The 17867-nt window shown below is 45.5% G+C and overlaps 1 protein-coding gene across 6 annotated transcripts in view; it reads right to left on the reverse strand.

Moving 5' to 3' along the window:
* sgip1a (SH3GL interacting endocytic adaptor 1a) overlaps window positions 1-17867 on the reverse strand; it is a 282072-nt gene that overhangs the window by 135986 nt on the left and 128219 nt on the right. For all 6 annotated transcript variants that reach the window (XR_005460343.1, XM_038794456.1, XM_038794455.1 and 3 more), the window contains exons 6-7: window positions 16707-16764; window positions 8532-8710 (exon numbers count right to left, since the gene is read on the reverse strand). Coding sequence is in view for 5 of the 6 variants with exons in the window: in XM_038794456.1 (XP_038650384.1) it covers window positions 8532-8710; window positions 16707-16764 (237 nt within the window). In the remaining variant the exon portion in view is untranslated. The remainder of the gene's footprint in view (window positions 1-8531; window positions 8711-16706; window positions 16765-17867) is intronic.

The raw sequence follows: 17867 nt of genomic DNA on the forward strand, positions 1-17867 counted from the left end.
TGGATGGAAGCCTCGTTAAATTATCAGAGTCCCATTTGATTGCATTCACCTCTAAATAGTTTGGGCCGCAACAATTCTGTGATTCTCTGTGAAATAGTTATGCTTCGAGTGGCTAGTCATGAGATGGATCACTGCCACCTCCCAGATAGTCTCGATCCACTGCAGTTTGCCCATCACCGCAACTGGTCCACAGCAGATGCTATTTCCCTGGCTCTACAATCAACACTCAAACACCTCGACAACAAGGACACCTCTGTAAGACTGCTCTTCATAGACTACAGCTCCGCCTTCAACACCATTATCGCAATAAGACTCATAACCAAACTCTGCAATCTTGGACTTGACCCCTCCCTCTGCAGCTGGATCCTCGACTTCCTCACCAACAGTCAGCAATCTGTCAGGATAGGTAACAGCACCTCCTCCACAATAGTCCTCAACACCGGGGCCCCGCAAGGATGTGTGCTCAGTCCTCTCCTGCAATCCCTATACACACATGACTGTGTGGCAAGATTTTACTCCAACTCAATCTATAAGTTTGCGGATGATACGACTGTGGTGGGCGGTATCTCAAACAACAACAAATCAGACTACAGGAGGGAGATAAATCACTTGGTTGCATGGTGCACCGAAAACAACCTCTCTCTATGTTGGAAAGACCAAGGAACTGATCATCGACTTCAGGAAGCGTAGCACGACACATACTCCCGTCTGCATCAATGGTTCCAAAGTGGAAATGGTAGATAGCTTTACGTTCCTGGCGTCACCATCACCAACAGTCTGTCCTGGTCCACTCACATTGATGTAACAGTCAAGAAAGCCCAACAATGTCTCTACTTCCTACGGAAGTTAAAGAAATGTGGCATGTCTGCATCGACTCTCACAAACTTCTACTGATGTGCGATAGAGAGCATCCTATCCGGCTGCATCACAGCTTGGTATGGCAACTGCTCAGTCTAAGATCGCAAGAAACTGCAGAGTGTGGTGAACTCAGCCCAACGCATCACACAAGCTTGCCACCCCCACATTGATTCTGTCTACACCTCCCGCTGCCTCAGGAAGGCAGACAGCATTATCAGAGACCCCTCCCACCCAGGCATTGCCTTCTTCCAGACCCTTCCATCAGGCAGCAGGTACAGAAGTCTGAAGACCCGCACATCCAGACATAGGAACAGCTTCTTCCCCACAGCTGCAAGACTCCTCAACGACTCCCCCTCGGACTGATCTGTTTCCTGTAAGAACACTATTCCTGACGGCCTATGCTGCTCTTGCTCATGTATTTGCCTTGTTTGGCCCCTTGTTCCGCACTGTAACCAATCACTGTTTGTCGATGTATCATTTGTCAATGTTCTCCGTTGATTATTATTTTGTCTACCATGGACGTACTGTGTATGTTCCCTCGGTCGCAGAAAAATACTTTTCCCTGTACTTCGGTACATGTGACAACAAATCAAATCTAAGCCAAATGACTTTCTGAGGTGCAGTAACCTTTTGAGCTGCGATGCTACAGAGATGTAATAGATCTAAAATATTTAATTAAAATGAAGGGAAGATATTGTGATGTAATCCTTGTAGTGATCTCTGTATATGAATATACATGATCAATGTATGTACATGTAGTACAGTCAATTCAACACTAGATGTCTCACTATCAGATGGTATAAGAAAGACTTTCCCGCTCTTTCTGGGAGAGTGTGCTTCAGGAGAGTGAACAGACAAGACATAGAATAACTAGAAAGAGAGAAGTTATGTTATTTCATTATTACATTGTATAGTTAGTTATCTTTACTGTATTTAATTTCTTTTATAAGTTGACTATTGAGCACAAACGACTCACAGAATATTATTTATATTACTCATTAAATTAGTTCATGTTTAAAAGAAGACTTGTTTATTTCAAAGAACATATATATATATTATGTAAAGTAATACATCATTGGTACCAGAGTGATTTAAGCTTTTAAAAAAGACCAGTGAAGATTTAGAATAAAAAGAAAGAAAAATAACGAGAATCAACTATTCGACTACAGAAGTCATAACATCGGCAACTTCGACAAAAACAACTTTTCAATGGACCAAGTTCAAGCACCAAGACATCTAAAGACCACTGGTAATTTAAATTTGAATTGTAAATTGTTCAAACAACAAGTTTCAACTCATTTAGAAGCTAGTGACTTTAGTGTTGCACCAGAAGCTAGAAGAAATGCTTTACTTCTGTCCCTGGCAGGACAGCAAGCAATCAAAATCTTCAATTTGCTTAATTTTAATGCTGAAGATAAAACAAAATTTGATCAAGTTATAGCGAAGTTTGATGAACATTGCAAGATGCAGACCAATAAAATTTTAGCAAGATTAAGATTTCACAGATGAGTTCAAAAAGTTGATGAACCGGTGAATAATTTCATCACTGATCTCAAACTCTTAGCTAAAATGTGTAGCTATGCAGATCTACATGATTCACTTGAAAGAGACCAGATTGTTTGTGGCATACTTGATGTTACAGTCAGAGAAGCATTAATTCAGCAAAATGATTTAACATTACAGATCGCGATTGATAAATGCATCTCCGTGGATCAGACCAAAAGTCAGTATTTAGCATTTTATCCCAAGGAAAAAAGCGCAAATCTCCACCATGAGGCAGAGAAAATCAAAATGACGTCGCAGGCAAAGCAAAGACTGTGAGGAACGGAAACTGCCCTTCACAAGCATTTTCGGGCTCTGCACATACACACTACACACAGAAATGCAAGACGTTGAAGAAGTCTGCGCATGCGCGTACGGCATTAATACGTCATGACGACAACGTGATTACGTGTCACAGGTGTGGCAACACTCACTTAAAAGGGAAACTGCCCTGCTTTTGGTAAACGCTGTTTGAGAGGTCAGAAGTTAAACCATTATGCTTCTCAGTGTCAATCATCCGCAAGTTACATTCCTCCTGCACAGAAAGAATATTACAAAGTGAGAGCCGTGGGCCGCTCCAGTGCCGTGCTGGCCCCCTGTAGGGGCCAGAATTGCTGACCCTGCTGGCCCCCTGTAGGGGCCAGACTTGCTGATCCTGAGACCATGTTGATGCCGATGAGAAACGTGACGGTGTTTCCGACGGTGTTAACACTTAGTCTCAGGATCAGAGAATCCCACCCAGGGAGTGAGGAAGTAAGTTGAAAAGTAGGATCTCAAATGTAGTGATCTCAGGATTACTATCAGTGCCACGTGCTGGTCAGAGCAGAAATAGCAGGTATTGGCTGAAGTATGTGGCTGAAGAGATTGTGTGAGGGGGGTGGGTGGCGAATTTCAGATTACTGGGACATTGGGGCCAGTTCTGGGAGAGGTGGAACCAATACAAACTGGATGGGTTTCACTTGGACAGGGCTGGGACTGTCCTAGCCATATTTGCTAGACCAGTTGGGAAAGGGTTAAAACTGAAAGGACAGGGGAATGGCAACAATGCAAGGAATCATAGGAAGAAAAACAAGGATAAGAACAAAAGAAAGGGAAATCATGCAAATAGATGTAAATGGGTATGCTGTAGTCGGGATTGCAAGGCTTTTTAGAATTTTTTTTAAGAGGAAAAAATATTCTTTAAAAATTCTTTTAAATGTCCCTGGTTAACTAGGGATGGTAACGGAGCATCTAGGGGCATTCAGTATTTAGGAAGGATAGACAAAAAAGAAAAGGTGGTGGAGTTGTGTTCCTGGTTAAAGAAGAAATTAGCGCAACAGTGAGGAAAGATATTAGCTCCAATGATGTGGAATCTGTATAGTTAGGAGGTGAGAAACTGCAACTATTGTTCATTCCTGTCTGGTGCAAATATATAACGGGAAGGGTGGCAAACCTTGGCTTACAAGGGGGGAAATTAAAGATCGTATTAGATCCAAGGAAGAGGCATACAAATTGGCCAGAAAAACAAAACCTGAGGATTGGGGACAGTTTAGAATTTAGCAAATGACAACAAAGGGATTGATTAAGAAGGGAAAAATAGAGTACGAGAGTACGTTTGCAAAGAACAAAAATTGGCTGTATAATCTTCTAGAGCATATATGTCAAACTCAAGGCCCGCGGGCCAAATCCGGCCCGCGGTAGAATTATCTTTGGCCCGCGAGATAGTATCTAATTACTATTAAAGCTGGCCCCAGCAATTGAAGTGCCTATGGCGTATGATATGGCTGATGCCGAGTTTATTCAGGTATCAGGTTTTCAGGGTTTTCAGTGTTTATTCGGTTTCCTGGTTTATTTCCTGAATATCATTAATGAATAAATTTTTTTTCTATTAGAGCTGGTCTGCCGGTATATTGCCCCACCACTAATACTACAAATCCCACAATACATTGCCAGTGCGTTGCTCGCGCTTGCCCCACTCTCTCATCAGCATCCTTATAGCACTAGTCATCTGTGGTCAACTTTTAGCTAGTCCTCACCCCAAAAATGGCTAAACGAAAGGTGGTCTTAGAAAACAGGGGTTTTCAAGGCAGATGGGAGGCAGAGTATATGTTCGTGGATATAAAGGGCAAACCTATTTGTCTTGTGTGCGGAGACGGTGTGGCTGTAATCAAAGAATATAACGTAAGACGACACTATGAAACGAAACACCACGACAAGTACAAGCATCTGGACAAGAAACAGAAGCTCCAGAAGGTAGAAGAGTTGAAAAGAAGTCTGGCATCACAGCAGGCTATGGTCACAAAGGCCAAATCACAAAGTGAGGCTGCTGTAAAGGCTAGTTTTATTGTGGCAGCAGAGATCGCTAAATCAGCTCGGCCCTTTACCGAGGGAGAATTTGTTAAAAACTGCATGATTAAAGTTTGCGACGTCGTGTGTCCAGATAAAAGGCAAGCCTTTTCAAATGTGAGCCTGAGCAGAAACACCGTTGCCGACCGTGTACGTGAGCTTGCCACCAATCTACAACAGCTGGTGGGAAAGGGAAGTGATTTCATCGCATATTCCCTTACTGTGGATGAGAGCAAGGACACTTCTGATACTGCCCAATTGTCAATTTTCATCCGTGGAGTGGACTCAAGTCTGTGTGTAAGAGGAACTTTTGGGATTAAGATCAATGCATGGCACAAATACTGGAAAAGATCTCTTTGAAGAGGTATCCAGATGTGTAAATATAATGAGGCTGCCTTGGAATAAACTTGTGGGACTGACGACAGATGGAGCGCCCGCGATGTGCGGTCAAAAGAGTGGATTGGTGGGCAGAATCCGGGAGAAGATGCGGGAGGAAAACGGCGCAGGTGAGCTGACAGCTTATCACTGCATCATACACCAAGAATCGTTGTGTGGCAAAGCCTTGAAAATGGAACATATAATGAGCATCATAACACGAGCAGTTAACTTCATAAGAGCCAAAGGTTTAAATCACCGCGAGTTCAAGTCGTTTCTGGAGGAGTTAGGTTCAGAATATAATGATTTGCCTTGTCACACAGAGGTGCGATGGCTAAGTCAAGGAAAAGTGCTGAAAAGATGTTTCGAGTTGCGTGAGGAGATCTGTCAGTTCATGGAAAGCAAAGGGAAAGACACAACAGAGCTCCGGGATAAAAAGTTGCTTTGTGAAGTGGCGTTTCTGTGTGACATCACGAGCCATCTCAACGCGCTCAACCTACAGCTTCAGGGGCGGGGCCATGTGATCACAGACATGTACGCTGCAGTGAGGGCTTTTAAAACTAAGCTGCGCCTGTGGGAGACGCAGATGCAGCAAGAAAACTTGAGCCATTTTCCGTGCTGCCAAATTATGAAAGAGCAGGTCTCTACCGCAGTGTTCCCACATGCACAGTTTGCTGAAAAACTTAGCATACTTGGTGCCGACTTCACACGGCGATTTGCCGACTTTGAAGCCCAAAAAAACAGGTTTGAACTGCTCAGTAATCCATTTGAAGCTGACGTGGAAAGCGCACCAACCAATATACAAATGGAGCTGATTGAACTCCAATGTAGTGACACACTCAAGGCAAAGTATGACTCGGTGGGTGCTGCACAGTTTCTACGTTTCATCCCCAACACAATGCCTCAGCTGTGTAACCAAGCTGCTCAAATGCTCTCTATGTTTGGCAGCACATACCTGTGTGAACAACTGTTCTCTTTGATGAAGATAAACAAAACATCACACAGGAGTCGTCTTTCTGATGAACACCTTCACTCAATCCTGAGGATTTCCTCAGCTCAGAGCCTGACTCCAAACATTGATGAACTTGCATCCAAGATGAGATGTCAAGTATCTGGCTTAGACTAGTGTGAATCACAAAGTGTTGGCCTGTGGAAAAATGTTTTCATTAGAAATTACTCTGGAAAAGCTCCAGATAAAGCAATAAGAAATAAATGCAACTAATTTTTTTATTTATTTAATATTTAATGTTGTTTTTATAGGCAATAACCTAAGCTTTATTAGTTCCAGGTTCAATAAGTTCATTTCAATAAGTTTTGCAAAAAAACATTGAACCAGTCTGGCCCTCGACTTGTCCCGATTTTTAAATTTTGGCCCACGGTGTATTTGAGTTTGACACCCCTGTTCTAGAGGTATGTGACGAGAAAAGGATTGTGATGACAAATGTACGTTATTTACAGTCAGAAACAGGGCAACGTATGAGGAGAACAAAGAAATGGTTGACCAACTAAATACATATTTTGGTCATTAGAGATAGAGAAATACAGCACAGAACAGGCCCTTCGGCCCATGATGTTGCGCCGAACCTTTGTCCTAGGTTAATCATAGAATTTTGGACAATTTTTCATGGCCAACCGCCCAACCTGCACATCTTTGGACTGTGGGAGGAAACTGGAGTACCCGGAGGAAACCCACGCAGTCACGGGGAGGATGTGCAGACTCCACACAGACAGCGACCCAAGTCGAAATCGAACTTGGGACCCTGGAGCTGTGAAGCAATTGTGCTATCCACAATGCTACCATGCTGCTCTTAAGAAGTTAACCTACACTCCATTATTCTACCCTAATCCATGTACCTATCCAATAGCCGCTTGAAGGTCCCTAACGTTTCCGACTCAACTACTTCCACAGGCAGTGCATTCCATGCCCCCACTACTCTCTGGGACCTCTGACATCCCCTCTATATCTTCCACCATTTATCTTAAATTTATGTCCCCTTGTACTGGTGTGTTCCACCCGGGGAAAAAGTCTCTGATTGTCTACTCTATCTATTCCCCTAATCATCTCATGTATTCATAAAGGAGACGACAAATAACGTAGCAGAAATGTTGGGGAACACAGGGCTTAGTGAGAGGGGGGAACTGAATTAAATCAGTATTAATAGGTATTGCGACCCTTCCGAGAATCACGGGCATGGACTGTCAGGTACACCTGACTAACAGAGAATCACGTGGAGGGAGAATGTGCAAACTTCGCATGGACAGTGACCTGTGGTCAGGAGGCAGCAGTGCTAATCACTGCGCCATTGTGCCACTCTAAACTGATTTGATCAAATGCAGAATGCGGTACAAATGGAAATTTAATCAGCTCCAGACCCAGATGCAGTCTTGTCCCAAAGTAAAAAAAAAGAGCCAAATTCTATAGACAAAGCAAGAGCAGCATTTGACCAAGCATAGTACCGAGGAGCCCAGGCAAAATTGACATGAATGAGAATCAGGGAGAAGGTTCTCCACTGGTTGGAGTCACAGCTGGCACAAAGGAAGATGGTTTTAGATGTTGGAGCCCAGGACATCACTTTCTGAGATCCACAGGGTAGTGCCTTAGGCCCAACCATCCTCAGCTGCTTCAATGAACTTCCCTCCATCATTGGGTCAGAAACTGGGCTGATTGCATGGTTTTCAGTACCATTCGCAGCTCCCCACATGTTGAAGTAGTCTTTGCCAGCATGCAGCAAGATATTGGCAACATCCTGACTTGGGCTGATCAATGGCAAGTAACATTCAAGCCATATTAGTGCCAGGAAATGGCTGTCTCTCATGAGAGGGTCTAACCATTTCCTCTTGATCTATCATGGCATTACCATTGCTGAAATCCCCCATTATCAACATCCTGCGAATTACCACTGACCAAAACTGAATTGAACCAGCCATATAAATGCTGTGACAAGAGCAAGTCAGAGGTTTGAAATTCTGTGGCGAGTAATTCATCTCCTGACTCCCCAAAGTCTGTCCACCATTTACATGGCACAATTAAGTCAGGAGTTTGATGGAATACTCACCACTTGTCTTGTGGAGTGCCACTCCAGAAATACTTAAGAAGTTCAATACCAAACAAAACTTGAGCGACACCCAAACACAACCTTAAATATTCACTTCCTCCACCACCAGTGCACACTGGAAGCGGTGTACTCCATAAACAAGATGCATTGCAGCAACATGCCAATGCTTCTTCGACAGCAACTTTCAAACCCGTGACCTCTACCACCTTGAAGAATAAGGGCAGTGAACGCATGGAAGCATTACCACCTGCAAGTTTTGCCTTCTAAGTGACACACCATACTGGACTTTTAATGAGAACGCGGAGAGAGGCTGCATTCATTTGATGGGATTACTTCTCAATTGGCTGATAGACAGGAATAAGTGACAGTACTCACCATTGGTGAAGGAGACAGAGAAATGTTGCCCACAGATGCCTTCAGCTCATCCACTGATGCTGCCACACACACGATGGTATCTTTAGCCTGCAGAGGCCGAATTTTAATGTTGAATTTTCGCCGCGATTCTTCTTCAGACTCAGATTCACTTGACGAATAAAAGTGTTTCTCTTTGGTAGGTGAAATGCCATTAAGGAAACTTTTCTTAAATGAAATATAGTAGGACATCTAAACAGACAAGTTTGAATTTAAAACCAGCTATGTTGTCTTCTTCCCCTTTCCTCCAACATTTTTAGCCCTTTTTCCTATCTTGTCGCATGATGGTGTTGAACTCTGACAAGGTTTGGTTCCACTAGCCCCAGAAATTCCCCAGTGCTTTGTTCAAGTGACCACCCCTCATGGGACTGATCCATAAGCAATAACTGGCACCGTGGCACAGAGAGCCAGCTGTTTGTGGTCTCTTGTACCATCCTTTCTTCATTTTCCCTACCATCGGTAACTTCAGTTGCTTAGCCCCCATGCTTTGGAAATGCCTCCTTAGACCTTCCCCCCTCCATTCCTACGTTAAAACATTCTTAAATTTCCTGTTAAATTAATTTATCTGATAAACCTATTAAGAACAGAAAAAAATGTGAATGTGGCAATAACACAAAGTATCCTGAACCGCTAAAATAAGCTGGAAACATTCAGTACCTCCACAGATGGATGTGGTTCACCATCTATTTCCTAGTTCGGGATCAGTAGATGGCTCACAATGATAGGCCCAATTACTTTTTATATGATCACTGTGTGCATCATAAGTCAGCTGTCACATCTCAAATAATATGTGCAGGATGACTGGAGGTTACAGACGTGCTGTCACCCAGAAAAACATTTTTATCATCATTGCCATCTTCTGCATTTCCCTACTCCTGGGCTCCCACACTGTGGCCAGAATCTCACATGAGAGATGTCTATATTATAGCAACAAGTACGTTGATAGCCCGTTAACTGATTCCACAATTGGCAGAATGGAGAGCAAGACAGACTACAGCTTGGGGGTCAAATACCAAGGATACAAACAAATGGACTTTTTAGCACACTCACAAAAATTTGCATGAAGTACTGATGGCGAGTTACCAAACTGTATTTGTGGGCAGCTGAAGATACGAGGCTCAGCCGCTGGAGGAGTCTTCAAGATGGCTCTCTGACCGACAAGCTTTCAAATTAGGTTCCTTCACCTCACCTGCACTCTGTGTTTCATCAATACTCCATCCTAGAACTAAATAAGTTACCTCCACTGGCTGATGAGTGAATGAGGAAAAGATAGATACTGAGCCATTATTAGTAGGGATGACTCAAAGGTAATTTAAGGTGTTCTTAAAGTTGAAGAGGGAAATGGAGAGGTTTAGGGAGATAAATTCAAAACATAAGACTCATAGGCAGCTGAAGGATCCTACTGCTAAGGGTAAACGGAAGGAGGATGGTTCACAAGGCCAGTCTGAGGAAGGAGGTGGTCTTGCTGCACAGGAACAACTTGAACAGAAAGGAAGGGGTGATAGTAAGAGAAATTTTAATTTTAAATTGAGATCATGTTTTTCAGCAAGAGAAATTATGATAGCTAAGTGGGACTTGGTGTGGGGTTGAATTTAGGCGTCAGGATGAGGGTTTCAGCAGCAGTATGGGCAGAGGCAGGCAATGGAGATGGAAGTAAATGGGCCCCGATTCTTCAAAGTGGCGGTTAAGTGCAGACGCCAACGTAAACACTGGAGTGTTTCACGCCGGGATCAACGGGCCTCTTGGCACAGCAATTCCGTGTCCCGCAGGGGGGCAACACGGCGCCGAGTGCTCTGCGCTGCTCTAGCTGCTGATACGCATCCCCTGCATTTCTGACCTGTGTCCGCACATGTGCGTGCCGGCTGCATCCATGCCGGCCCCACGCAACATGGTGGATCCGCACGGCGGGCCGGCGTGGAAGAAGGTAGCCCCCCCCCCCCCCCCGCCCCAGATCGCGCACCCCCGCCGATCGTTGGTACCCGATCATGGGCCTGGCCGTCGTGGAGACCCCCACCCCCCCAAGAGACAGATCCCCCAGCCCCCCGCCAGGACGGCCACCGCAGCCATGACGCCAAGCTCCCAACGGGTAGAACCATACATGAACCACGCTGGTGGGAACACGGCCTGTCGACCGCCGAGAATCACCGTGGGGGCCTCTTTCAATGGCCCCCAACCGGCACTGCGCCAACCGTGCACGCGCGACTGCCGCCGATTTTCCTTTTGTCGAAGGTTCGCGTTGCGTCATCGGACCCGATCGCGGGTCTCACACCCCATTCTCTGCCTCTGCGCCAAATGCGACATCAGGGCAGAGGTTCAGAGAATCCCGGCCATGACCTTTTTTGATGGACAGGATATGGGTACAGAACTTATCTCAGGATCAAATATGATCATGAGGTTTTGAACATTATGATTCAACCTGAAGCCTTGGACAGGGGGGAGAAGGGAGAGTGTAGCAAGGGTCTGGAGACTGTGAAGGGTCTAAAATGAACTACATTAATCTTCCCAATGTTCAGCTGTGTAAAATTGAAGCTTATGAAGGTTGTGGGCTGGTTTTTGTGTAGGGACACATCAAAGAGGCGTACCCCACAAGTTCCCACATACCCCGAGTTCCTCCTCAAAATACAGGAGGTGGGCAGACACCAAAATTAGCAGCCCACCTGCCATATTTAAAGAGAATATCAATGGTCAATTGGGCGTGTTACCATGCCAATTGACCCCAACAATACACTGCCCGCAGCATAAAACATCTGGCATGGGCAGTCAGGTGGGAGTGGACAGTACAATTAAAGAAAACATTTTCAACGGGCAGGAAGTGTGCTCCACCTTCAAAAGTGAAAGTTGTGAAGAATGGGGAGCAACCTCACGAAGATAGAACCTGCCTTTTCTTCCTATCCATCTGCTACATTACACACAACACCCACACCCCAACCCCACCTCTCTAACCTACCCACAACCTCTGGTCTGACCCGTTTAGGGGATCGAATTGGGCCTTCTTGTTCTTGGTTGCAGTCTTGGGTAGTAGTCACCACCGGCTCTGTTGGGACTGATGGAGCTGCCGGCCACTTGGATTGGCCGACTGTTCCTCAGGGTGATACTTCCTCTCCAGTGAAGGGTAGAATTATAGCTGCAGGGTGGACTGGCATGGAGCAGGTCAGCCAGGGGAAACATCCCAACCACATCTAATCTGTCAAGCTCTGGAAGAATTTTTTTTTTTTTAAATAAACATTTTATGGAGGTATTTTTGGTATTATAACAACACAATAAACATTGTACATGAAACTATAAACATAGTGCAAAAGCCATCTCCCTCCCTTACAGGTCTCACCTTTATTAACCCCCTACACTAAGCTAAACTAACCCCCTCCCCCCTTCTGCTGACGATTAATTTTCCGCTAAGAAGTCGACGAACTATTGCCACCTCCACGCAAAACCTAACAGTGACCCTCTCAAGGTGAACTTGATTTTCTCCAAACAGAGAAAGCTAGCCATGTCCGATAGCCAGGTCTCCGACTTCGGGGGCTTTGAGTCCCTCCAAGCTGATAGCATCCGTCTCCAGGCTACCAGGGAAGCAAATGCCAGAACGTCTGCCTCTTTCTCCTCCTGGATTCCCGGGTGTTCCGACACCCTGAAAATCGCCACCTCTGGACTCAGCGCCACCCTTGTTTTGAACACTGTGGACATGACATCTGCAAACCCCTGCCAAAATCCTCTAAGCTTCAGACATGCCTAGAACATTTGGACATGGTTCGCTGGTCCTCCAACACATTTGTCACACTTGTCTTCCACCGCAAAGAACCTGCTCATCCGGGCCACTGTCATGTGAGCCCGGTGAACGACCTTAAATTGTATCAGGCTGAGCCTGGCACATGTTGCGGATGCATTGACTCTACTCAACGCGTCCGCCAACAGATCATCCTCTATCTCTCCTCCCAGCTCCTCCTGCCACTTGTGCTTCAGCTCCTCGGTCTGAGTCTCCTCTGACTGCATAAGTTCCTTGTAAATGTCCAAAACGCTCCCTTCTCCTACCCACCCTCTGGAAACTATCCTGTCCTGAATCCCCCTCAGCAGTAGAAGCAGCAAGGTTGACACCTGTTTATGTAGGTCCCGCACCTGCAGGTACCTCAATTTGTTTCCCCTTGCCAACCCAAACTTCCCCTCCAGCGCCCTCATACTCGGAAAGCTCCCCTCTATAAACATATCCCCCATCCTCTCAATCCTTGCTTTCCGCCATATCCGGAACCCCTCATCCATACTTCCTGGGACAAACCGGTGATTATTACACATTGGGGACCAGACCGATGCTCCCACATGTCTCCTCCATTGCCCAGACTCTCAGGGCCGCCACCACCACGGGGCTGGTGGAGTACTGTGCCGGCGGGAAGGGCAGAGGTGCAGTTACCAACGCCCCCCCAAAATGGTGCCCTTGCATGAAGCCACCTCCATACGCTCCCATGCCGACCCCTCTCCAACCACGCCCTTCCTGATCATGGCTATATTCGGCGCCCAGTAATAGTTACTAAAACTTGGCAGCACCAGCCCACCCCGCCCCGACTCCGCTCAAGCATTACCTTCCTTACCTGTGGGTTTTGCCCGCCCAAACAAAGCCAGAGATCAATTTGTTGACCCGTTTAAAAAAGGACCACGGAATAAAGATGGGGAGACATTGAAACACGAACAGAAATCTCGGGAGGACCATCATCTTCACCGTCTGCACCCTCCCGGCTAATGAGAAAAGGGAGCACGTCCCATCTCCGAAAATCGTTCTTCATTTGGACTACTAGCCGGGCCAGATTTAATTTATGCAGCCGGTCCCATTCCCGCGCCACTTGAATGCCGAGGTACCTAAAGCTTCCCACTACTAATCTAACAGCAGCTTCCCCAATCGCCTCTCCTGTCCCCTCGCCTGGACCGCAAACATCTCACTTTTCCCCATATTTAGCTTATACCCCGAAAACCAGCCAAATTCCCCAAGAATCCTCATGATTTCTTCCATCCCCTTTAATGGGTCTGATACATACAGAAGCAAGTCGTCTGCATAGAGCGAGACTCTGTGCTCCACCCCCCACTTCGGTCAGCCCCTTCCAGCCCCTTGAGACTCTCAGAGCAATTGCCAATGGCTCTATAGCTAGCGCGAACAACAGTGGGGAGAGGGGGCATCCCTGTCTCATCCCCCGGTGCAGTCTAAAATAGTCCGATGTTGTCCTATTCGTCCATACACTTGCCACAGGAGCCTGATATAGCAACCGACCCTGTCAATAAAGCCCCGCCCTAATCCGAACCGTCCCAGTACCTCCCAAAGATAATCCCATTCCACCCGATCAAAGGCTTTCTCTGCGTCCATTGCGATCACTACCTCCACCTCCCTACCTTCTGGGGGCATCATGATCACATTTAACAACCTTCTTACATTGGCCACTGTCATAATATACATCTATGTATATAATGGACTGCAGACAGGCAGTGATTGACACACAGGATGACCAGTAAGCACCACAGCATAGAGAATACAGTGTTCGGGTGAGATGTCCCTGGATTGGACAACTTGCAGGCATTCACTGCCTGTGTTCATTATATAAATACTGGCCACTTGTGCGATGACTGGCGTCCATGAAATTGTATACTGGCATGAATTTTATCCTTCAGGACAGAAAGAGAAAAAAATTGGAGCACAGAAAATAAGTCAGTACTGGTAAATTAGTAGTGGAGCTTTCAAATTATGTTCATGAGAAAACTGGTTCTATTTTTAATATATGATGTCATTCTGTTATGGGCTAGGGTTTAGACAACCCCAAAGTGTATCGTGGAGTTCACCTGACCCACAACTTTTAATAGACTGTGGTATGGGGAGCACATGGCCCACCTCTACAGGTGTGGTACAGCAGAAATGGAAAAGTATTTTTTATAGCAAAACAATGTTTATTCTATGAACTCAAGTTAACCTTTTTAAAACATACAGTGAACATCTTGGCAACCATTAATTCAAATACAACCCCCAAAGAATACAACACTGAGTAATCGTTAAGCTGTCCTTTTAACATTCTTAAAAAATAAATTTTATCAGAAGCACATCAGGTTAAAATCACTACTGAGAGCAGTTATTATTTTTAAATCACCAAAGGATCGATTTACAGCTTTTAGATTACAGAGAGAGACTCATACTTCTAGTGTGACTGCAGCTATCCAGCTCTGTGAACGAAACTAAAACACACCCTGCAGCTAACAGCCTAAAACCAAAGTAAAAAGCTGACAGACAGCCCAGCTCCCCATCTGACCAGCTGTCTCTGCTGTGCCCTTCCTTTTCACTCGTCATCCTGGCCAAAATACTTCTTAAGCCTCCTCTGTCTGACACCTGAACTCACAACTTTCTTTGTTTTTGCTGTTTCTCCTTGAGCTCTGTCTGATTTAATCTTGCCCAAGAGACTCACATCCTGCTCCCTTGACAGTTGCAGCACACCACCTGCCCCACCGTTGTATGTGTTTTATTTAACTCATGAGGTTTAAGTTTAGAAATATCACTCAAACCTCATCTGTAGTTATATTAAATAGTTTAACTAGTTAAACTATAAATTTAATTCACTATCTCCCCAGTATCAGTCTAAATTGCTGCCCCTGATGGACGGGTAAAATCTTAAAACTCGCCATTTAATCACCCACCTGCTCACCTAATTAGTATCTTTGAACTCTCCCCAGCTACAGAAGGCGAGAAAAAGGTTTAAAATGCAGCACATCCTCTGCACCCAAATTCCAAGGTAGCGTCTGTTCCTCATCACAGCCGGTCCTCGTCCTCTTCATGTTGTCTCAGCTCATCTGCTGCTCAAACCCTCATCCATGTCTTTGTTGCTCCACACTTGACTATTCCAATTCACTGGCTGGTCTCCCACATTCTAGCCTCTGTAAAATGTGTTACTTGCACCAAATCCCATTCACTCCTGTGCTTGCTGGCCTACATGTGCCCCGGTCGAGCAACGCTTGGTTTTAAAATTCTCACTCCTGTTTTCAAAGTCCTCCATGCTTGACCCAACCCTGTCTCTATGATCTCCTCCAGCCTTAGAACCCTAAGTTCTTCTAATTCTGGCCTTTTGAGCATTGCCAATTTTAATTACTCGACCATTGGTGGCAATGTCTTCAGCTCCAGAAGAGCTCTGGAATTCCCATCTTGAACCTCTCCACTTCGCTTTTCTTCTTTAAGACATGCCTGAAAACCCAACTTTTTGACCAAATCATAGCCCCATTTTGTACTGTGAGGAGCTTCGCTTGCCGGAACGTGAAGCGACACCCAGTCCCACCCCCAAGCCGAAATGCACTATGGGAGGGTCCCCCGCATCCACCCCCCAACATCTTCACAGAGCACCCCAGCCCAATCGTACTCGTGCAAATAAAATGCAAGTTTGGCAGTGCCAACCAGGGCACCTTGGCAGTACCAGGCTGTCACCCATGCAGCATTGCCAGGTGCCAGGACGGCCCTGTCCAGGGCCCAGCCTGGCGAAAGGACACACACTTGGGAGCCTTCAATCCCCTGGGAGACCCCCACGAGTGTCGTTCCGTCTGGTTCCCGCTTGTGGAGTCCAGTGCTGAACCACGCTCGTCCGAGTGAGATTGATCCCATGCCTTGGGTAGCTTGGGAATCTGCACATTAAAGTGAGACTAGCTGCCTCGCTCTAATATGCAGATTTGCTAAAAATGGATCCCGCCCACAACGTCTCAGGAGATCACGTTAGAACTCGGGATGCGATGCGAGCTGGCTAGATCCCAGGGGGTGAGGTCTCCAGGCTTTTATCGGCCATGTTGCACTGACATTAAAATTGCCTCGTTAGCTTTCATGGATAGGCTTACAACTATATGTACATGTAGAAGTCAGAGTCCTGTGAATGCTTCACTCTCAAGAAGTGTGGAAGCAAATACATTGTGAGGCACATACAACACCTTGTATTATATTAGAGGCTGCCAAATAAAGGGGTAACAAACTGCATTACAAAGATTAATCTATACAAAACTATCTATCTATTTTCTTCAATGATGAAAAAATTACAACGCAATATACTGGAATTCAGAAATAAAAAAAACAACAGATCAAAACAGCAGCAAATCAACACCTGTGGAGAGAGAAGATAAGTAAGATTCAAAGGGTTCAAAGGATATAACCTGATTTGTCATCTGGCCTGATACTGTATCCTTCATCATCAACTTCTGGCGAATTCTGAAGATCAGACACAAGTAATAGAATGAAACACTTCAAAGATTTTCAACCAGTCGCAATTTCCTTGTTCATGGACAATTCTCGTGTTGCTATGGGAAATGTGGAATGGAGTGATGCACAGCAGCTGCCACCTCCTAGACCTGCTCAGAAAGTGAGTTTCACAGCTGTTCAGGAGAGCAGTGCTTTACCATGTTGAGACCTTCTTCTTAACTAAACCTTAGGGGGAACTTTATTTTCTAAAATATTATGCCTTCAACTGATGATATTACATTTTCTGCCACAATTTGTATCTGGTCAGAATTATTTCAACTGTTTTTTTTAAAATTGAGTGCCCATTTCATTTTTTCCAATTAAGGGGCAATTTAGCGTGGCCAATCCACCTACCCTGCACATCTTTGGGTTGTAGGGGTGAAACCCATGCAAACACGGGGAGAATGTGCAAAATCCACACGGACAGTGACCCAGAACCGAGATCAAACCTGAGACTTCGGCGCTGTGAGGCTGCAGTGCTAATCACTGCGCCACTGTGCTGCCCTTCAACACTGTTATTAAGTTAACACTTCTTCCTGAGCAATTTTACTTATCTCATGCTCACTGTAATAATTGATTGCCCCTTTACATTCAATAGCATTACCATCACTGATCTCCTACCATCAACATCTTGGGGGTTACCAATGACCAGAAACTGAACTGGACCATTCATATAAATACTGTGCATATGGCAGAAGAGCAGATTAGAGGCTCAGAATCCAGCAGTAACTCATCTCCTGCCTCCCCAAAGCCTGTCCACCATCTACAAGCTACAAGTCGGGTGTTTGATGGAATATTCGCCCTTTTCCTGGGTGAGTGCATCTCCAACAACACTCAAAAAACAAAACCAGCGAGGTCAAAGCAGCCCACATGACTGGCACTGCATCCACAAACATTCACTCTCTCCATCACCAATACACAGTAGCAGCCCTGTGTACCATTTACAAGATGCAATGCAGGAACTCACCAAGGCTCCTTTGGCAGCACCTTCCAAACCCATGACCACTACCATCTAGAAGGACACGGGTAGCAGGTACATGGGAACACCCTCCAAGTCACTCACTATCCTGACT

Source organism: Scyliorhinus canicula, chromosome 4 (genome assembly GCF_902713615.1).
Source record: "Scyliorhinus canicula chromosome 4, sScyCan1.1, whole genome shotgun sequence".
Taxonomy (NCBI): Eukaryota; Metazoa; Chordata; class Chondrichthyes; order Carcharhiniformes; family Scyliorhinidae; genus Scyliorhinus; species Scyliorhinus canicula.